Source organism: Stegodyphus dumicola, chromosome 10, assembly GCF_044657685.1.
Source record: "Stegodyphus dumicola isolate Sdum_Otavi_A_Nest chromosome 10, ASM4465768v1".
Lineage (NCBI taxonomy): Eukaryota > Metazoa > Arthropoda > Arachnida > Araneae > Eresidae > Stegodyphus > Stegodyphus dumicola.
Genome location: NC_140777.1, coordinates 86,943,962 through 86,967,521, shown reverse-complemented (window position 1 = coordinate 86,967,521; position 23,560 = coordinate 86,943,962). Strand labels below are relative to the sequence as shown.

Below are 23,560 nucleotides of genomic sequence, written 5' to 3'. Positions count from 1 at the left end.
TCAGTCTAAATCTAAATCTTTACTTAAGTCAGTATCTAAATCTCTCTGTCTCAGTCAGTATCTAAATCTTTGGACCACCAGCTTAAAAAAAAAAAAAAAAAAAAAAAAAAAAAACTTTACAAAGTCTAGGAACAGACAATATAACAAATTCATGTAGTCATTAGTAATTTGATTGCTTTTATTTGAATCGGACTTATGCTTTATGAAACATTAATTTTACAATTTTGAATTTTTCTTGTTGTACTTTTTTTTAATTTTCATAATATGTATTATATTTCATGTCAAATTGTATTAATTGTTATCTATTTGAGGTTAGTTTACTCAGACAAATATTTTTAAGGCATCTTTTCTGGCAATCATGATAAGCGGGTGAGATTTCTTTTTGTCACTGAATGACATTTAAGTTACAATTCAAATTAAATTTTACTGTTTTTTCAATAGTTTTAACTTTTTTTTTTTTTTTTTTTTTTTGTTGTTGTTGTTGTTGTTGAATGGTAAGGCCTTTTTTAGGGGAACTTCAAAATTAATTGTTATTTATATTCATTCACAGCTGATCACTTATGGACCTTCCAGGAAAGCCGCTATTGACACAATGATTAAAGCTTTAGATTCATATGTCATTAGAGGTAAAATTTTTATGCAGTATGCAATCATATTTTATTAATTTAAATAGTGGGCATTTGTATTTGTTCTCTTTATTTATTTATTTATTTAGCATTAACTATCTTTTATAACTTGTATCCTGTGAGCGACTCTTATGTATCATCCCATCAACCGTGAAAGTTGGCTACCACAGAACCATGAAAATTGGTGGAGATTCTGCTGAAGTTGTGCCAGTCATTCCTCTAGATTTGTGAAGAATTCATGCCTCTTTATTTTAATAAGCATTGCCTTTATTTTAATAAGCAATGCCTCTTTATTTTAATAAGCAATCAGTATTTGACCCGCTTCATTTTTGCATTTCATAAAAAAGCTTTTGTTGATTTCTGTTACTTTGTTAGACCCTCCATTTTTATTGAAAGTTTTATTTAGAACCCTGCAGGTAATTCTTTCAATCTATTACTGTTTTATTGGCCGTATTTAGCTGACAATATCATGTCAATTAATGTACCTTTTTTTTTAATCCATAACTTTGAAAACATTCCACTCCTTGCTGTTCTGTAAAAGGCAAATCCTAAATTTTAATTATTTTTTCAAAATGAGAGAATTCAAAAGTAACAGTTAATTTATATCCTTATTCATAAAAAGAAAAAGTTACTTATAGAGAAACAATCGGGTTATATATATATAAAAGCACAGATGTCATGAGTATGTTTTATGGTTTTATGTCATGCATATCCAAAATTGGTGGTAGGTTGTGCTGTTTAGCAAGGCAGGTTCTAAATTTTAATAATTTTTTTCAAAATGGGAGGGAAAAATTCAGCAGTAACAGTTAATTTATATCCTTATTCATAAAAAAATTACTTATAGATAAACAATCGGGTTATATAAAAAAAGAAGTGCAGATGTCGTGAGTATGGGAGTATATTTTATATCATGCTTATCTATAATTGATGGTAGGTTGTGCTGTTTGGCAACAGTTTAACATTTGATGGGATAATACACAAGTATACTCTGAGCTTTCAAAATTTATGCAATATTTTAAGCTTTATTTTCTGTAGGTAATTTATTCTCTGAAGTTGTAATTGTTTTATTTAGCCTGTTAATATGTTGTGTATTTATATTGCATGTCTTCTACTGATTTAGTCTTTGATGCTGTTTCATATAGCATCTCTTATATGATTTTTTCATTTTTCTCATTAATATACTATTTTTTATAAAAGCCATAATATAGCATTACATTGTGTACATTTTGTTAATTTTTCTCATGTAATATACTATTTTTATAGCAGCTGTAATTAATGCTGGTAACTAAATAAATAGAGTATGAAGTCCGAAATCCAGATGGCCAGTATCTTGGAATGATCTAATATCTAAATCTTTAGACACCAACTTTAAAAAAAAAAAGAAAAAAGAAAAAAGAAAAAAAAAAAAGAAACTTTACAAAGTCTAGGAACAGACAATATAACAAAAGGAGACAGGTGTACCATAAATGCAATTTGATCTTTCTCTGTACTGAGATTCCTGCATGTCACTTTTAAACACCTATTGGCTAGGGAGTCACACCATGGCCAGTAACAATGCATTGATTGACACTGTATTGATGTTCACCCTGATCACACTTTAGTCCTTTCAGTGGTTGTTGGCACTATGCATTTCAGTCATCTGGTGCAATTTCTTTGGGTCCTATGTTCTGCTATGGTCCCTCCCTAAATTCTAGTGCCTATTGCCTCTCCTAAGTTCAGCCATTCTCTAATTTTTGCTTCTCTGTGCACCTCTAAATCCTAAAATTTGTGCTCGCTAAATTCTGGCAGTCAGTTATGGCAGCACCAGTTGCACCTACTCTGGCCCCCATCCTTTACCTGACCTAAACACTAAGTAAATCCGAGCATTGCTATGCCTACATGCCATCTTGCTACATTTGAGGATCTAAAATCTGGAATTGCCGAAGTCTAGATGATTCTAGATCTTGGACTTTGTACTGTACTTTTTAAATATCTGTTAAACATTTATATGCTTTTAAAAATTGTTTTTGCACACTGGTTGCATAAATTAATTTTATTGGCCATCTAAAGTTATCTGTTACTGTTTTATCTTTGTGGTTTAGTCCAGAGAATTGCTTTGATGTAATTTAGAAAAGAAAATTATAAGTATTTTTACTGTAGATTTTATAAATCCTAAAACTGCATATATTGAAAATCAAAATATGTGTAAGATCAAAATCTGTAATGCCAACTTCTAATTTTAATTGGCAATCGATGTAATTGATTGAAAAAATTGATTGTATTCTAGATTCATAAAGAACAAGAAGGAGTTATTTCTTTTCTAGTCATGGTTAACGCACATTTTTCATGAAGTCAGCACAAGTAAAATGGGTCCTATAGCTCCTTGTTCCTAAAGAATTTTTTATATGATTATCAGTAAACTTGCGAAATATATTTTTGAAGATGGCAAGTTTCAAAAACAAAACAGAAAGCAAAAAGTGACGCACTCAAAAGAAAGTATGAGAGAAATATTCAAAAGGGTTTAATTCTCAAAAATGTGATTGACTGTAACATAGTTGCATTGCAGTGTTACATAAGATCGTATGATGCGGATTAATTTTGAAATGACACAGTTTAGATTGATATGTTATAAATAGTTGCTATTTTTAGGGCAGGAAAGCAAAAAAGCCAAATTGAAGTGAAGAATAAGAGCGATTATTGCCAGTTAAAAGTAGAAGTTTTCTTTACATATTTTTGCCTTATACAGTCAAAAGTCGTTAATTCGGACACCCATAATCCGGAATGATCTATAATCCGGACCTCAAAGCTAAAAACTTTCTGCGCATGCGCCGCGTTGGCACATGCGCACAGGCGTTTTACGCTTGCGCGTAAGACCTTGACTACTGCGCATATGCATGTGCGGTAGTGCAGAATACGTTTTCGCTTGCGCGTTTAATGTATAACGGACGGTGTAAGCTAAAATTATCTATTTCAGTTAGTGTTAATGATTGTGTTGTTCCTTAATCTTCGAATTGGATCCTGCTTATTATTTTTTGCAGACTGTAAGAGCAATTTTATAAAAGTAAACTTGAACTTTTGATTATGTCAAATACAATTTCCGATGCTGGAACTTCCAAAGGATCTACAAAACGAAAGTGTGTTTCGATGTCCAACAAACAAAAAGTGGAATTGCTGCAAAAAATGGATAATGACATGAAGAATGTGACAGAGAGGTTAGTGAAAACGAAAAAATGTCGATTGACAAGTTAGTCGGTATTCTCGGCACAGCAATTAACGGGACTTGAACAGCGGAACTTTGTAACTAAACAAGAAATTATGTCTGTTTATAGAATTAAAGAGAAAGTATTATCACATAAAACAAAACAACTTACATTGAAAGAAATGTTTAATAAAGTAAACAAATAAATATTAAGCTTTTTTTTTTTTTTGTAAATTTTGATACCCTTTAGGTCATAATTGTTCTTTATTTCATAAATTATGGTTTCATATTTTTAATTTTAGAATTTCTGCATGCCATCTTACGAGATTTAAACTGATGATCTATAATCCGGAAAAATCGATAATCCGTAATCGACGAGTCCGGATTAACGACTTTTGACTGTATATGTATGTAATAGATTGGTTTATTACATAGACAGAATGATGAATTGTTAGCATGCCCATTCCACAGCATAACATTTTCGCTTTTGAGATTATTGCGATAAGAAGGAAACAAGCGATAATATGCAAAGTGTGTTGTGTTCATGATGAAATCTTAATTCAGAGTGGGTTAGTTTCAGTTTAAAGCTCTAAAATTGTTATTGGCTGTTGTGAGTTTTACTTTACGAATCCATTTACATCGCTAGCATTATGAAGAAATCATATGATATGGATTAATCTAGAAGTGACACAGTTCAGAAATGTTTATTATTAACAATTCCTATTTTTGAACAAAAAGGGGAAATACCCCAAAAATAATAGGAATAAAGGGGCTATTGCTAATTTAAGTTATAATTTTGATTTACATATTTTTATCTTAACTATATATGTCATAAAGAAAGATATAAAATATATAGAATTATTTATCTCTTTCTTAATTAATTAGTTTTGTAGCATTTTTTTTTATTAATTAAGTATTCAAGCTCTGATCTGTGTATGAGTGGAGGGGGGGAGAACTTATTTTGGTAATCAGTATTCTAGTTCTAATAAAGTGGAGTTTATGATTTTATGTTAGTTTGATTACTTTAAGTATAATGTGAAAGGAGAGAGGTTTTCCTACCTGCACCTATAGAGGGTATGTTTTTTCAATATAACATAAATAATAGTTTTTATTATAATATTAGTAATCTTGATACTGAGTGAAGAATAATCATATATCCATACTCCTTATTTATATTATTTCAACTTAAAACTGAAATATATTATGAATATGTAATGAATGAATTTACGTTAAATCATATGAGGTATAAAATAAAATCACAAACAAAGTTAACCTAGTTACAATAAAAATATACTAATTATTCTAACTTTTTCTCTTACCTAGCTAAATGCTCTATATGAAATTTAAGAGCTTCAGATGATAGCCCATTCTACAAATTAATATATTTTAAAAAAGAGGAAAATTCTAAATATTTTACTTGTAATATTCCTAAGTAATTTGAATGAAAATGTTGGTGTTAATGTTATTAAATCATTTTATAAAAAACTCAATTATCTATTTTTCTGATAATAATTGTTTCAAAAGATTTTCACGTTTTATGTCGTGCAATTCTTGTAAATATTTTTTTTTTCATATATAGGCTACTCGTATATAAAAATCCTGATTAAAATAAAGAATCAAGGAGTTATTACTAGTTTATATTTTTGATTTACATATTTGCAAGGTAATCTCTGTATTCACGATCATTTTAAAAATATACTTGTATTTTTGTTTTGAAGAGTATTTAATTCAATTCCTACCTGTCATCTTAACCTTAGGTTTTGCTGCTTTAGCAAATGATTGAGTGTTTGAAACTCAAAGACACACCTTACAGCATTCAATAAATTTAAATTTTACTTTAACTCAACTGTAACAGTTGCCAGTGAATTCATGTTTATAACAGCAGGTTCTAAAATTAGTCACTTTAATACATTCTCTTATCTAATTAATAAAAAAATCTAATGCAAATAAGAGCACGAATGTAGTTCAGTTCAGTATTAAATGACTTATTAATGTTATTCTAATAAATTTATTAAGTATGAATTTTAATAGGAATTAAAAATTTTATTGCATAGTAATTTTGAATTTAAGCAAACTTTTTCCCCCTATTTTACATTCTCAGGTGTCAGCCATAACATTCCATTATTGAGAGATATTATGACTGAAAAGAACTTTATTGATGGAAATATTAGCACAAAGTATCTCTATCAAGTTTATCCTGAAGGATTTAAAGGTATTAAATAATATTTTTTTTTTTTTTTTTTTTTTTTTTTTTTTTTTTTAAATTCTATGTCATGTAATTTAATGTTACTGATTTCGCACTTTTAATGCTATGTTATTAGTATAGTTTACTTCTATGTTATCAGGATAGGCTTTTGCTATTAGGGCAGTTCATTATTTTAAAGTTTTTACTATCATAGAATTTTTATCAGAATCTGAATTAAAGGCTCTGCTTTTGCTTGAATTGGGAAATATTATTTGCAATTATCTTATGTCTTTCTAAAATTCAGATAGCTCTATCTGCCAAAAATCACTGGCTGTTATTGCACTGTTTGTGAACTTGCCCAATACTTGCTTTATAAGTTCTTAATATATAAGTGAAGGAATTGATAAATTTGCTAGATGTCATTGTTACCACAATGTGTCAATGGAGAGAACTGTGTGCTTTTAATTGAGAGATCATTTGGAAGCCCATAAATGCAGGTATTTCATCAGAGAGATTTCTCAGTAGTTAAATTTGCATAAGTTCACTGTTAATGATGTTATGGTGAAGTGGAAACATTACGGAACCACCCATTGTTCTGGAAAGCTAAGGAACTAACTAATCTAGACTTGCAAACAGACAAAAGAGTATTGTGTGAAGCAATCACCTGACAGCCTTATAACTGGTAGTTTAACACAGATCAAGAATAGAGGTTAGAAATAGGACTGTCTGCCTGGAGATAACACTTGGTTTTACTTACTCTGCTATTATTGGAAGCCATTGGTTTTAATCACTAATTCTTTAATCTCAATGCAAACAGAATGATTACATAACACTGGATCAGTGGGCATGATGGAACATTAAATATAATCTGGCATGTGCACAGATTTAGCATATGCTTAATAAATAATATTTGCTATAGATCATTATGACAATGAAATTTAGAGGTAGTAGATCAGGGATTGTGATTGTTTTCCTTAGTTTGAACTTTAGCCTTCAGTTTTCATCATGGTCATTGAACATTGGCATGTGTCAGGACATTTTAGATATTAACATGGTTGTTATACTGAGGTAACATTTAAGAATATAGGCAGTTTTTTGCAGAGTGTTATAATGCTCTTGTGCATACATTGTGGTTAGTTGCATAGTGGTTCAGAAAAAAGTTCAAGTAAAAGTGCTTTACTGCCCTACCTAAAATCCCACTTGGCCCTAACACATCATCTTTGAAATGAGTGGGCTGTGTGTTAAGAGTCACGTGACTAGTAATGTGTGTCATGTATTCACCATGGTATAGGATTTTCAAGTGTACTGCTTTGTTGCTGTAATAACAGCAGAAACACCCAACCTTTTTTAGTCCTCCACGAAGGCATCCCTCCCCTTAGGCAGATTGCCCTTGAGACTTTGTGTTAGTTAAATAAACCAAACCAACCCATCCTCTTTTTGTAGTTTTTGTATTCCACATTCTTTAATTCTTGTAACTTTTAGTTGATTTGCATATTTATAAAGAATTTCGAAATATGCTGGTTTTGAATTTCGTTTGTTATGGGTGTTTTGGAAGTTGGTTCTAAATTTCTTACTTTTTGTCTATAACTGATTAATTTTCAGCAGCATATTGCAGAAAAATAAAGATTAGGATAATTTTGTTGTAAAATAACAATTTGTGATTCTGTATGATCATGTTATTATCATAAATAGCTTTTGTAAAATAAAACATATGTGATTTTTTTGTATATTTTTATATTATAAAATATTGCTTTTTTTTTTTTTTTTTTTTTTTTTTTTTTTTGAATTGATCACAAAAGGCAAGCAGTTGTCGGAAAAAGAAAGAGAACATTTAGCTTCTCTCTGTGGATGTATTTTTGTTCGTCATGAAACCAGATCTAGGCATTTCTTAAATCAGCCACAGTAAGAAATAAATGTTTTAATAATAGTTATTTAATAATATTTTAATAGTATTTTTATGTGTGAAATATTAATTTATTTTTGTTTCTTTTTTATTCTGAAGAATTTATTTGTTTTAGACCACCACTTGAAAGTACTTTACCAACAGAGTGGAATCTTATTTCAGAAGTTAATGGCAAAAATATTGAATTATTACTCTCAGAAAAGAAAAATCAATTTGAAGTTAGTATATATGTTTATGATTATTTTTACATGAATACGATTATAAAATATTATTATTATTATATTAAATAAATGTTATATTAATATTATAATACTATAATTATAATTACATTATTATAATATTAATATAACATTTATTTTGTACAACTTACATTGAAAAATGAAAAGTTTCAGAAACAATAATTTCTTGTGGAGTTGAAATTTTCATTGATGCATATTTGACTGCCAGTGTTAAGAATGGGCATGATTATAGTGACCCTGAAAATGAGGAAAATATATTTTAAGAAATGCCGTAATACAGCCATCCATAAGAAAACTTCATCAGATGTATGCAGCTTTGAGAAAATGCTGGTATTGTTATAGTTATGAGTTGTTTTATATTATTTGATGAACTTCTTTGAAGATTTAAAAATGCTGAAAATCTTTCCTCTCTGTAAAATTAACAGCAATTGCTTCTTTGCTTTTTCTTAATTCAGCTTATAAAAAGTTCATAGAAGGCTCTACTTTTGTAAAGGAGGGGAAAGGAACCTGTATATAACATAATGTTTATTGAATACATCCCTCCTTGTACTGAATTAAACAATAATACATTAAAGCTGTGTAAGTATTTTAGACTGAGGGAATATGATGATCATAATTAAGTATTTGTCACCTTTGTTTTTCTTTTGAACAGCTTTTAAAAGCTACAGCTTTCAGCAATCACCTGACTCAGCAATTCACACCCTAGTGACTTCCCAGCAGACCAAACCACCTTTGCTGCCATTACTGACCACTTCTCGAACTGTCGGATCATAACGCTGTTAAACTCATTACAGTGCCCTCCTCATGAAGCTTGGGTTAAAGTCCCCATGAAGATGGGGTGAAGTTAAAAATATTGTCAAGCATTCAAATAATAGAAAAGCTTATGCATCTCCAGTCTGAGCAAATGCGAAACTGAAGACATTAAAAAACTACAAGTTATTCAAAACAAGTTCCTCAGGACTATCACCGGAGCTCCATATTACATCAGAAATAAAAACTTGCACTGCGACTTAAAAATTGAATATGTGAAACCCTACCTCAACAAGCTCAATGAAAGTTTCTACAGAAAGGCAAATCAAAATCGCATAGCGGACCTTTCAAATACTTTAAATTACAAAATCATAGAAGATGACTATTACAATCGGCTTCACTGCTCACACCATCAATATGTTGGAATTAAACTCCTAATTACTATTCCTTATGTTTTGCATAAACAATGTTTAAACTGCAGAAGATCCAAGTTTACAACTTGCTTAACTTCAATTTTTTCCCTGTTTTCCGCACAACTGTGATGGCTTAGGCCGATATCACACGCCGTTTGTTTCTCACAAACAAGTGTTTCGGACCAGATCAAATTTCAAATAAACTCCTTAAGCAACTCCTGCTTGGTGTCCTCTGCAAGTCAACATCCATTTACAATGCCTGCTTCACGAACCCTTATTTTCCGAGTGTTTGGAAACAAGCTTCAGTTTTCCTAATTCCTAAACCGAAGAAACCACCTGATAAACTAGCTAGCTATAGACCCATTAGTCTCTTGTTTACACTGGTAAGAATTCTCGTGCGAATTATTTATAATAGACTGCAAAATCACCATGATTTCATCTTGAAGGCACAGCATGGGTTCAGGAAAGGACTTTCTACTAATCAATTGGTTTGTATTTCAGAATTCATAGGATCGACTCTCAGAAACAAACTTGGTATTGCCTTCGTCATGCTAGACATAGCCAAAGCTTTTGACTGCTTCTGGCATGAAGGCCTCATCTATAAGCTCATACAACTCCATATCCCGAGAGAACTTGCCCTCATCCTGAAGTCATTCCTTGAAAATCATACCTTCTCAGTTAGACAAGGTGCTTATTATACTAATGCATATCCTCCTGGGAGGGATTGCCGAGGGTAGCATTTTAGGACCTATAATCTATATAATTTATGTTCATGATTTTCCAACCTTCTCTGAAGATTACAACTTTCAACTGGCCTGCTACGCGGATGACTCAGCGCTCATACAAAAATCTAGGAAGCCTAACAATGCTATCGCACAACTACAAAATAAAATACAACAAGTGGAAGAATGGTGCAAAAAATAGAGAGTGAACATAAATCCAGACAAATCCCAAATTCTACTTATCCAATGCTACAAGAAACTGGATAACATCTCCGCTACAGTGACTTTATTTGGAAAATCAATTCCACTCGTAACCCAAGCTAAATATCTCGGCATCACCTTTAATCAGACTTTCACCTAGTCAACACACATAAACATTACCAGAGGAATTTTCGGAATCATGTGCAAACTTTTCACCTCCTAGCTGAATCCTCAAGTCTTAGCATAAATAGGAAAAAGAGAATTTACACGGCAATTATAAGACCTATTTTTCTTATGCATCTTTAGTCTGAGCAAATGCCAAACTGAAGACATTAAAAAACTACAAGTTATCCAAAACAAGTTCCTCAGGACTATTACCGGAGCTCCATGTTACATCAGAAATAAAAACTTGCACTGCGACTTAAAAATTGAATATGTGAAACCCTACCTCAACAAGCTCAATGAAAATTTCTACAGAAAGGCAAATCAAAATCGCATAGGGGACCTTTCAAATATTTTAAATTACAAAATCATAGAAGATGACTATTACAATCGGCTTCACTGCTCACACCATCAATATGTTGGAATTAAACTCCTAATTACTATTCCTTATGTTTTGCATAAACAATGTTTAAACTGCAGAAGATCCAAGTTTACAACTTGCTTAACTTCAATTTTTTCCCTGTTTTCCACACAACTGTGATGGCTTAGGCCGATATCATACGCCGTTAGTTTCTCACAAACAAGTGTTTCAGACACTTTTTCTGCCTGGTTTACTGTTGAAAGAAAGACGTACGACTTTTTCCTTCCTTTCCCAAAAAATTGCAAGTTGCACGTTTTCAACCAATCAGTTATCAGCTTGTTTGAAATGGGGAACCAGTTTTCCCTGTGTTAACCCCAAAGCGATCTATGGTGATTGGCAGTTGTGACAAAGCAGAAAAATTGTTCAAACAGATGTTCTTCTGAAACAAACTGACGTGTGATAGCAGCCTTAGAAGTATCGTCCCGCGCTATAAATATGAAGATCAATGGTTCGGAACCCAGCCGTGCCAACATGGACATTTTAAACAAACTTAATCCTTTTCCTCACTTTTTCATCTGCAAACATCTTTACAGTTTTCCCTGGATTTATGAGACATTGATTTTCATTTCTCTTGCCACTCATACTCCATTTATAAATTTTTAAAGGTTTAATAAAATGTATCTCTGTTGCATCCCTCTGGCCACCCATGCTCTTCAGTCATGAACATAGTTTCTCAAGAATTTTGTACATTCAACACAATGCATCAAATTTTGGAAATAATTTTGTTTACAGCCTCATGTAAACCTAGACTGTATTTCTTTTCCATTAGTAGATAATTCAAATGCTAATAATGTTCAAGATGGTGGCAACTCTCCCAGGTCCGAAGTATTCACTCCAAAATACTGCTCCCGATTCATCAACGAGTCTCATATACCTCAACATTAGCCTTGCCTGAAATTCTCTCCCCTGTTACCACGCTGCTCATTTTGACAATAGATGGTGCCACCTGCTCGACCGGCCTCTGGTCTTTAAAACTTTGACAACTCCCTCGCCAGTTTTAAAGAGTTAAGAGATGACTTTTTCTTCTACCTTCTCCCTCCAAGGAACTCATTCAGGATCCATCATCACCATGCCCATTGTGGACTTATCTCATTTTTAACAGGAAGTACAGCAAAAGCAGTAGAACGCCTGTATAATTACTTGTGTACCAAAGTATCGTCCAAAAAATGTAACTATTAATAATATGCAAAGGTTACAGAACATCTGCAAGTGCTGCCGGGTATTCCTCCACTGGACCTTCTAGTATAGAGAGAATCATTATTAGTAAGGACATTGCACCTGGAAAATAATGTCTCTCTGATGGTAAAAGACATTCTGTCACACAGAAGCGCAAGACACCCTGCAGATACGGACTTATCGTACACACTACACCTGCAAAACACCCCGCCAGATGAAAAAGCATTAGCTATATATACAGATGGCTCAAAGACGGAGAAGGGGATAGGCTGTGCCTACTGTGTACTCCAATAAGAAGTGGTTAAAACTTTGGGAAGATGACTGGAAGACAAAAATACCATCTCAGGCGGAGCTTCTTGCATCAAAAGCAGCCATCAGTTTGGGAAAATATCAATTAGGAACAGAGGTCAATATATATGGACACTCTGCCTCAAGTTTGGAGTCCATCCAAGGGCATAAAACAAGGAGTCCTTTGGTGCAAGATACACAGAAAATTCTTCCAAGGATCCCACCAGATGGCGGACCTAACCTGATCTGAATTCCAGCTCATGTGGGTATTACTGGCAACGAAGTGGCAGACTTGCTTGCAAAATCTGCAGCCAATGACTCCTAGTAGAAAACGCAGTAAATGTGCAGCAGGTCTTATTTTAAAAAATCATTCTCAGTTGCCTTTTACAAGAATGGCAGAAAAGATGGGAAAGGGAAAGCACAGGGAGGAGAACCTACAAGATCTTTCCGAAAGTTACATGTGTTATGATTTGGTTATGCATTATTTTGTTGTGTAAAATTATTAATTATTATGTGTAAAATTATTATATTATTATTTATATATAATTATACTGTGGGGAATTTGTTATGATTTGGTTATGCATTATTTTGTTGTGTAAAATTATTGTATTATTTTATTGTGATTAATAAATTTGTATTGTTCTTATTTAAAAATTAATGTATAGTATTTAGTATTGTTTAACTTAATTGCGGCAAAGCTCATTTAAGTTTAGCTGAAGAGTGGGATTCAGGAAGAGGGCAAAGCCGTTTCTCACAAAGCAGTCAGTTGCGGCCAGCTGCATTTTCCTCTTTTTGTGGGGGTTGAAAACACATGTTTTGCTTGTTCAGAGGCGAATAGTTATAAGGGGCGGTGATTATTTGACAGAGTTATAGGTTGGAAACATTCCTCTTTGCGTGAGAAAGATAGGGTCTGTCATCTTGCTGAGAGTTCTGAATTTTCTTGAAAATTTCGTAATGGTTTATCACGTGGTTGTAGTTGGCTAGAGGGGATCCAGGTTTCTTTAAGATTGGTTAAATTTTAATTTTAGTGTGGTTTGAGCTAATGGTGATTTTGAGGTGTTTCTTGGTGAGTGTCAACCGAGTTTCTTAAGCCGTTGCACGGGAGGCAGGAGCAGATTTTTGGACTGAAAAAAGAGATTTTAGGAGGAAAAAAAAAAGAGAGAGAAATGCGGCAACCCTTTGGGGGTCAACCGTGGGTTGCAGCTAAGAGATATTACCGTGTTCCCTTTGTTCTGGCTGCGAAGGCCTGTCCGAGCCTGTGCGGACTCTCTTCGTGATAGACGGCGGCGAAGTGTTTCCCCTGTCCTGCAGCACAATAGGATAGGTTTTAACATTGTGGTTTTTAGTAGAAACCGACAGATTTTTCTGATTGAATGGAGTATGGAATAAAGGTGTGTCTTCCTTTCCGTTATAATCCCGAATTGCTCGCGCCGAAGATACAGATTTGGTAATGATAATATTGAATAAAGGGAGTGGCTTCTTTTCAAGTAAAATTAAAAAGATTTCGCACTGTGGTGCTTTGAACAAACTCCAGTGTTGGTTTCAATGACAATGAGGAAGTGGAATTATGAGAAAATTCCCGTTGTACTAGGAAAGGACATCTGTATCAGTTTCCCTGACAATGATGAAGTCTAACTATGAGAAAATTCCCTTTGTGCTATGAACAGACCTCATAATCAGTTTTCCTGACAACAATGAAGGGGAATATGAGAATATTCCCGTTGTGTCTGGCACAGATTTCAGTATCAGTATCCTGACAACGATGAAGTTTTGGCCGTTTTTGTTTCGACGAATTGGGATGGAATCTGGGCTGCTCCCCGAGCCCCTCTGACTTCAATACACGGGTTTAGTGAGTTAATTTTTGTTTCCTCTAATTTTGTTATTTTCTATTAGTGTTTTTGAATAATTATGGTTTCAGTATTATATCAAATAATTTAATATTTACTGAATGTTAGAAGATAAAATGTTCTCTTTTCTAAATGTGAAATTATTAATTAATGATTTGTAGTATTCACACTCGTACTCGAGATAAGTGAACAAATGAGATATTATTGAGAAAAGGTTTAGATTATGTTTGGTAAAGGTAGTCTGGCCAGCTATCTTAAATTATATTTGAATTATTTAATAAATGTGTTTATTATTTTTATTATTGTATGTTTCTTTGAGTTAAATTGTGGTCTACTGTAGGTCACCTGTGTGATCCTTATGGAAACATGGTTATTTTATCGAACCTGGGTAACCATATTGCGGTAGTAGAAAAATCAGTTTTAAGAGTTGTGACTATACGATCGGTTAATTTATTTTGGTTTTGTGAGTAGACTTCTCAAGTGTGAGATGTATCTTTCCCTGGTGTTTTGAAGAGATCTGAATGATATTTTAAATGTTAAGGGTTTTAGGGCTATCTCTAGATTTGTGTTGAAATTTGTATGTTTTCAGGTTGGAGATCTGAATTAATTATATTTTAGTGAGAGATAGTGTGTTAAAGATTTTGTTGTGGAAATGCCATTTTCGAATTTTGTTTTGATAAATATTCGTTTGTTTTACCAAAACACCAGGTAGTATATTTTCATTTGATTTCTCTTTTATTTTAAAGTGTTAAGATTTTGAATCTGAGAGAAGTAAGTACTAAGTACTTAGTTTAGTTTTTTTTTTTTCCCCCGGCACCGAGAAGTCAGTTTAAAAGAGTTAAATGTAAAAGGTAATTTAATTAATTAAATTTTTTCCTACGTAACACATGCTCAATTAAAACATACAACGGTGCAAACGAGTCTCAGAATTGTGTGAATGTGGTGTAGGTGATGCAGATCACTACCTCTTCAACTGCCCACCAAATCGATAAATTGCGTTTAAAAATACCAAGCAGTGAATACTGACAGCAGTGGGCGGAGAATACCTGCAGCAAAGAGCAGGCGAAAACTAAGATAAAGGAGGTGAACAGGCTATGCTCAACAAGGTGGTAAGAAATTCCTCCCCCACCTTGAAAATTGTATCTTTGCAGCTTAATTGCAATAGCAAATTAAAATGGTGAAGAGAGGCCTTACAAAAGTGGAGTTAATTGAGCTGACTACTCGCAGATACCGGAGCAGCAGATTAGTGTAGTTGACTTTTGCAGTAATATCCAAGTAACTGAACAGTAACAAAGATAGTCAGTCCCTTGATAGGTACTATAACTTTAACAGCAGTTGCAAATTTTCCAAGCAATTCAGCTAACATACCAGAAGAGTAAGTCACATAACTCCCTACCCAGTTTAAGCCAGATAGTACTACAACTGAAAATCAACATTAGAAAAATAGTTCACCCCATAGAATAGTAACAGGACTGTAAAAGCAAAAACTATTGTAATGCAAGCTTATTACTATCCATTTTGTATGTATTTGTTAAAAATAATGTTGTAAAGTAGTTAAAAATGACATAGAAAATCCAGTCAATGTGTAACTGAATTACAACTTTTCTTTGATTATCTCAGTAAATGTATTGTAAATATGAATTCAGATAATGCTTAAATGTGCTTATCTCAGTAAATGTGCACATAACTGTCATGATTATATCTATCTCATGTAACTTGTGCAAGACAATGTCTGTATTTAACATATCTGTGCTTATACACAGGCCTTGTATGCCCTTTTAATATTTATATTTTTATATGGAAGAAATAATACCATTCTGCCAGGATGACCAATAATATTGTAAGACTTTTACAACAAAGTTAGGTCAGTGGTTATCTCAGGTGCGCTCAAGTCAGTCACTAAGTGCATCAGGGACAATCATCTACAAAATGAAGTGTGTATCATATCTAAGAATGATTTATGTTTATTCCTTTAAAAAAAAAAAATTCACACAACAATAGATCATTTATAATTTTTTCTTATTACTCTTGCTTCAGATTTCTGTAAATGGTAGAGATGTTGTAGTATCTGGTGATATATTACTTTCTGCACCTGTCCTTGAAGTACTAATTGAAGGTGAAAAATATGTATGTCAACTTCTTAAACATGATGGAGCTGGAAATTTACGAATTCGCTTTCTTGGCACACCAGTAAGTTTATTTTTTCTTTTTCATTATTATATTAGAATATATTTCTATTTATGACATAGAATTGAAGTTATATTTTATTAAAACATTGCTAAATTTATTTTTCATATAAAATTTTGTTTCTCATTTTATTCTTCTAATTTTTGAAGAACCTAAATACTTTTTTTGCCTGATTTATTATTTTTTTATAGTGGTTTACAAAAACCTAAACATTTATTTTGTTATTTATAGAGTTTTATAAAAATGACTCATCACTTATTTTTAAAGTACCTTTTTTTATTTCATTTTTAAATATCTATGTGTTAGCATAGCATATATTTGCCTATTATACTGTCTTGAACTGTAATATGAAATTAATGTGGCCAGAAATAAAGTTAGGGAGTAAAACAATATCCATTTTATATGTTTTTAAAGGAAGATCTTCTGTATAGTAAAAAAAAGAATTTTTTAAATTGAAACTAACAAAATGTAAAGTCATGTTATGATCAAATATATGTTGTTGTTTTTTAATCTTAGGCATAAATTGAACTGAAACTATTACAGTTGCTTATGATTTACTGTTTGTATTTATTTAAGTTGAACATCTCAGGCTTGAAACCCAAGGGTGTACTTCTATGACTTCTTGAACTCATACTGCCAAAATGTTAGCAATCTTCTGTAAATTGGTGGTGTTTTGCTATCGACTGAAATCTGCAAAATATCATGAATCTAACTGTGTGGAATATTTAGCTGTCACAAAATTTAAACTAATAAACTGGAGAATTTATCTCTTTAGATTTAAATACCATGTTGAAGATTTATCAGTCATTTAGAGTTTGAAGAAAGTCATTATGAGGAATTTTCATGCTGTGTTCTTGTAAAGAGTTTAGCATAACCATGATTCATTAGGGAAACACATAATGTTTGAACATACATGTTGAATGTCTTGTAAAAGTTTTATACTGCAAATTGTGATTAAATTATTGATTAATTAAGCTATCATTCAAGACTTAAAAATCATTTTGGTGGAGAGAGTCTCTCAGTCTGGAGTGTATGAGTGGTGCAAGTCTTTTAAAAAAACCTAGTGTTAGTTGAAAGTGAACCACTTGCTCATCTGCTAAGAACCTCAGCTGGCAATAACAAGGCAATTGCCATTGATGATTTTAGACTATTGGTGAATCACTGTCAGAAAAGCTGTTCAGGAAAGTTAAAATAAGTTTTGATAGAGTGGAAACATTAGTTAAAGATTGTTTTAAATACCAGAATCAAGTGGGTTCTGTATCTGGTAATGCCAGAACACACAGAACACAAGTTGATTACAGTCACACACTTCTGCAGTGTTAATGAAAAGGATAGAATGAATAGTAATTTATGATGAATGTGGCGACACACTACCTTTCTGTGGCAACCCTAAAGAATTCGTCTGTCACGAGGATTACGTGCCCAGATGCGTCATTACGTCTACGTCTGCTTTTCTGTTTGATAGTTAATTGCATTTAAGATTTTGTAGAATAAGAAATGGCGTGAAAAATAAATGTTGGTGTTTTTAAAAAGTGTCCAGATTTTCGAACCTATGATTTACTTATTAAGCAACAATGAAATATAAGTGCACTACTTCATTCCATAATCAAAATATGAAATGGACATGACATAATCATCATAATGTGAACAAGCAGGCAATAGTAACATTCAAATATACCACTATTAATATACACTACCAAATATACCACTAGTCAAAAAAGACATTTTCACCTGAAAAAATTATTACCAGTTTCTCTTGGGGTTCAAAAGGAATATTCTCACAGAACAAATAACTATAACTGCTGAGTACTATATTATAATTTTAAAGGAAAAAGTGAAACCAGCAATTTGTTCAAAGTGGAGAGTTGCTCAGGATTCAGTTTGTTTTGATTGCAGCATGCTCACATTTACACTGCTGCTTTTGTGATGAAAACAAATCAGGAAATGAAGTAGGATGTCTTCACTCATCACTTATATAGTACAGATTTATTATAATTGTACTTTCATCTTTTCCATGTACTTTAAAAACATTTTTGGAGAGAAAACATTCAAATTTAATGTACAGATTATAGGCACTGTGCAAAAAATGATTCAGCATGAAATTTCAAAAGACATTTATTTTTAGGGAATTAAGAAACTTCATGAGCACTGGAACAAGTGTATTGCAATGGCAGAGGACTACATAGAAAAACAATGCATAACTCATTTTAGGTTATTGAATAAATATTAGTTTAGCTGATAAATTCCTCTTTAGCTTGTGCGTTAATGTGAATAGGGAAAGAATAAAGCAACCAATTTATTACATTATTTTAATATTTTATTTATGTAATTTATAAACAAATTTTGCAACTATATAGCTTATTTATAATAACACATTAAAATACTTTTCAGTTTATTGTTCGAGTATTAACTGAAATTGCTGCTGAGTATGAACGTATTATGCCGAAAAAACCAGAGGTATTTATTTCATTTAGTTTCTCTTAAAAATTAACCATAGATTAACTAAAAGTAAGATGAATGTTTTATTTAACTGAATGTGAATTGATAATTAATTAATATTTTATTGTTATTTTACTTATAGAAAGATGTATCTAAAATTGTAACAGCTCCTATGCCAGGTTTGCTGAAATCTATAGCTTGTAAAGTTGGTGATGAAGTAAGTTACTCAAATACAGTATGCCCATTGCTGTGGTTACTTATTTAAATGCCTACTCAGAATTAGATTCTTTTATAAGTGTATGTTTTTTAAGTGCATAAATTGAGTTTGCAATTAAATTTATTTCATTTTTATTATGTTGGACTATATCGTCTAAACTTAGTGTGTGAAATAAATTATGACAAAATGCCCAGATTATATATATATATATTATATTGCATTCAGCCATCAGCATATATAAGTCAGAAGAGTGCCATTTGAAAAACATACTGAACACTTGATTATTTGAGCATGGATTCTCCATGTGTAGCTGATAAAAAAAAAGTTGTCAGAACTGTTACTTGAAACTGATAGAAAGCTTTACGTGAACAAACTTTAGTTTTTGGTACAGTGAATCACAGTGATGGCTGTGTTGGTAGGAAACAGCTCTCTGATAAAGTTTTGTCATTGGAAAGATTTAGCTTTTGAGCTTAATGTATTTCTAATGTTTTGAAGGTTTGTTAATATATAGGTAATTCAGTAAGTAAAGCAATAAGACCTTTCACATGTACATTCTTTACATCATCTTAAATTACTAATTTATAATTGATAACTTTTTTACTCATAAGTTACCATATTACTCATGTCAGTTATTCGCTTCCAGAATCAGTTACATCATGTTACACTTCTATAGAAATATGGTCAAATCTTGAAGTATATAGTAAAATCAAATTTATGTGTCTAAAGGGTGCATTTCTAGTTTTTAGAGATATAATATTGTTAATACTATGTCATTGAAATAGGTGTTGTTTTGGTGCTCTTGTTACCTTTTTGAATGACAATAAGAAAATATATTTGTATTACTTACTACATGTTTGCTTCAGTTATTGAATATTTTTAATGCTTAAATATGTGTAAACTGCGACAAAATTTTGACTTTGTATTTAGTAGCATATTTTATTATAGGTTGCTGAAGGTCAAGAGGTATGTGTAATAGAAGCAATGAAAATGCAAAACAGTTTAGCTGTTGGCACTACAGGAAAAGTTAAGATGGTTCACTGCAAAGAAGGGGATGCTGTTGAAGAAGAGCAGATAATCATTGAACTTGAATAGAAATAATCCACTTTAAACTTAGAAATATAAATATCCACTTTAAAACTAAGAAGATGTTAAAGATTTTAATTCATGTTGGTTTATTTAAATTTATATAAAAAATGTGAACAAATATCTCGAATTTATTTGCAGATTATATCAATAATACTAAGTTATATGCTGTATAATGTTCCTAAATAGAGTGGTAAAACAGGATGCATATTAAAATGTGCCATGCCATATATAGATTATATTATTATTGTTACTATGAATCTCACATCATGTTGTTAAGATCTGATATAGCATGTGTGTTATATTTTTCATGTAGAGAAGAACTTGTTACTATTTTATATTACAATTTAATCACTTTTTTTATCATGAGATAATATATAAAAGTCTCAATATGATTTATCTATTTAAAGTATCTTACACTTATTTTTATGACAAGCATTTGATTTAAAAATCAGGCAATAAATTAACAAAATCTGCAAGTTGAAACTATTTTTCCAGTTTGTCAATCAATGCTCAGTGTTATAAATGGTGAAAATATTTTAAGTTTATTGCATTGTGTGTTAATGGAACTTACAGATCTGTCTGTTTATAGGAGCTTTGAATAAAAAAGTTTTATTTTGTTATATATTTACACAACTTTTTGTACCAAACTCAAAAACTATTTTGTTTTGTTTTCTTTGCAGCTAGTAAAACAGAAGCTGTTTTGGGTAGAAATCTCGTATAAATTATAAAGAATTATATATTTTCCATTTAAAGTTATTTACAATGCTATTTCAAAATTTGGTGCTGGAGTAGTACAAAATAATTATGTGGCTGTAACATTTGCTGTGTGAAATAATTCTACACATTTTTGCATATTTTTTCTAGTTCAATATAGATAAGGAAAAAGTTACCTAAAAGCATTTATTATTTGAAATATTTTACATTTGCATCATGTGATATAAATTTTCTTACATATATTAATTCTTTATTGCTGTGCATTCTTTATAACAGTTTTTAGCCTTAATTTTATGTTTTCTTTTACAGTTATTTTTTCCCTTTGTAGTATTTCTAAAGCTCATAGTTAACTGGTACTACATAGTAAAATTGTACAAAAATATATTTCTCAATGTGTATATGTATGTTTGTACTGGAAAGTTTTATTCATAAGTAAAAAAGAGAAGGCTCATGTTTGTTGTATTTTCCTGTTTATTTTGTTATCCATTATAAACCTTAATAATAGGTATACTGTATATAATGTTTATGTTCAGAATATCTTTAATATAGGGTAACTAAATATAAAGAAAGATAAATTTGCTGTTATAGATTATGTTCGTAGCAAATCAAGATCATGTAATGCACAACATTAGTATTTTATATACTGTTTAAAATGCAAATAGATTTAAAAAAATTTAACTGTTTTAAAATATTATGAAAATGTGTTGGGAAAGCAGCTCTACTTTTAAGTTACTACTAGTTAAGCCATGTTTTATTTTATTGTCTATTTTCATCATTCTACTGAAGATCTGTGTAAAATTGCTGGGGTATGAAATGAAAATGTTTGCTTAAAGTTGGTCTTTTAATGATTATGCTACAAGAATGCATTATTTTTACATACAAAGGCTGTTTACTCATTTTTTGGACTATTTTCATGGTATTTACAGAAATATTTTTACTAAAATTTTTGTGTTTTAAATAATCTGTTTGATAATTTGTTTTAAAAAAAATTCTATTTGATAACCCTTTTCGCTGTACGATCATGTTCAGATAATCTGCTTTTTAAAAGCACAAAAATGTATGAGAGATGTATCAGGAGATATAGTAAGGATATGATTTTCCAGGAAAGGAACAGCAGATTTTAATGTGCGGCTGCTGGCTTTGTCTTGATGCAGTCCTACTGATTAATGTCACTGTGAGTAAAGAAAAGGTTTATGATATTAGAAAATTGGTTATAAAATATATTCCTGATAATATGTGGAATTGACCTTAACATTTTTCTCCACTCTCTTAATTTTTAATTTTGCTGTTATATGAAAAATCAGCAACAATCATAAATCCCAATGAAAAACTTTTAAATTCTTCGAATCATGTTTCAGATTTTTTTACTACCTTTGGTGATAATAAATGCATCTCTTTTTATTGCTGTCATTTAAGTACACTCAAGATTTAATCTATTGTAACTACATGTTTTCATTTTTGTCCAGCTAAATGTTTCTCATAAAGAATTCTATATATAGCGCTTTCTGTATTCAGCAGTATGTCGTGAGAAAGACTATTTAAAAAGGTTAAAAAGCACATTATGATTTTTCACCTTTTTAAATTTCAAATTAGCATTAATCACATTGTTTACAGTTCACACTGAGCATTTTAATGACTTTGCAACTGTCTTTTGACTTGGTAAATTTTTTTTTACATTAGAGATCTTATCGTTGCAGTGCTAAAAATGTTACATTTCGTTCCTTGGTATTTGAAACAATTTTTCCACTTGAAGCCAAACTTTGATATTTTTCTCCTTCTTGTTGAAAATATTATCTATCGTAGCTTTAGATTGAAAAACCACGACTTGCACAACATATTTTAATATCTAGATACGAATCATTTTCTTGTAAAGAACACAAGCATAAGCTTCCATCCATTGCTTCTTTAAAAGTGCCATTTTTCATGAGAACAGAGTCAAATAGTAAGTGATAATTTATGCTTTCAAAAATATTGTTGCAGTTAAAAAAAAAACTCCAAGCAGAAGATTTTTTTAATAGCAAAGCAAAATCATCTAAAAAATGTGTTAACAGCTTCTGTAAAACTAAATTCTAGACATTAGAAACTTTTGCCATAGTAGCAAAAAATTTAATTTGGTGAAAAATTCCAGTTTTGAATATTGATTATTTTAAATCATGCCCATTAGAAATTAATTTTCTTTTCTGTTAGCTATTTCTTAAAGTTAATAAAAGTTATTTTCCTGTACATTGTTTGTGAAAAGATTTTAATATTTTTTATCATCTGTTAAGTTTTACATTTTTTTAACTTATATTTTTAACTTAATATTTTGTAGTTAATTTTTCAAATGTTTTGTGCTGCAAAAAAGCAACTTTGTACAATCATTTTGTAAAAAGAAAAAGCCTTGATCTGTAGGAATGTATTAGAAAAACAATTTTGAATGCAAATAGTTATCTTTTGTATCAAAGTGAGATGAATTTATATGCATTTTAAGAACAATCTCAACAGGCATGTATTGCTGAATCTAAAAATTAATATTTGAGCTTTAATATGAGCTTGTAAGACCATAGAGCTTTGAATCTCAATAAATACTAGTGCTCATTTTTCACTATTTTTTTAAGTGTTATGTGATTTGAAAATGTGAATTGTGTTTTTGCATTTATTGTTCTTTTTGAAGTACAATAAAAAATAAAATTTCCTATTTTCATAATTGGGGGAAAATTTTATTTGCAGTTATATTGTTAATTGAAAATATTGCTGCATTTTGCAGATTTAACAGTATTAATATAATATATCTGTAATGCTGAATGTTAGTTGAAGGAAAAGAGCT

General features: G+C 31.0%; 1 protein-coding gene across 1 annotated transcript in view; it reads left to right on the top strand.

The window, feature by feature from the left end:
• Positions 1-23,440, top strand: part of LOC118195613 (propionyl-CoA carboxylase alpha chain, mitochondrial-like) — an 80,473-nt gene extending 57,033 nt beyond the window's left edge. Inside the window, exons 16-23 of the mRNA XM_035366949.2 lie at positions 551-626; positions 5,906-6,016; positions 7,789-7,891; positions 8,008-8,110; positions 16,149-16,301; positions 18,690-18,755; positions 18,880-18,954; positions 19,900-23,440. Coding sequence (XP_035222840.1) covers positions 551-626; positions 5,906-6,016; positions 7,789-7,891; positions 8,008-8,110; positions 16,149-16,301; positions 18,690-18,755; positions 18,880-18,954; positions 19,900-20,046 — 834 coding nt within the window. The 3' untranslated portion in view covers positions 20,047-23,440. The remainder of the gene's footprint in view (positions 1-550; positions 627-5,905; positions 6,017-7,788; positions 7,892-8,007; positions 8,111-16,148; positions 16,302-18,689; positions 18,756-18,879; positions 18,955-19,899) is intronic.
• The last annotated feature ends 120 nt before the right edge of the window (positions 23,441-23,560 follow it).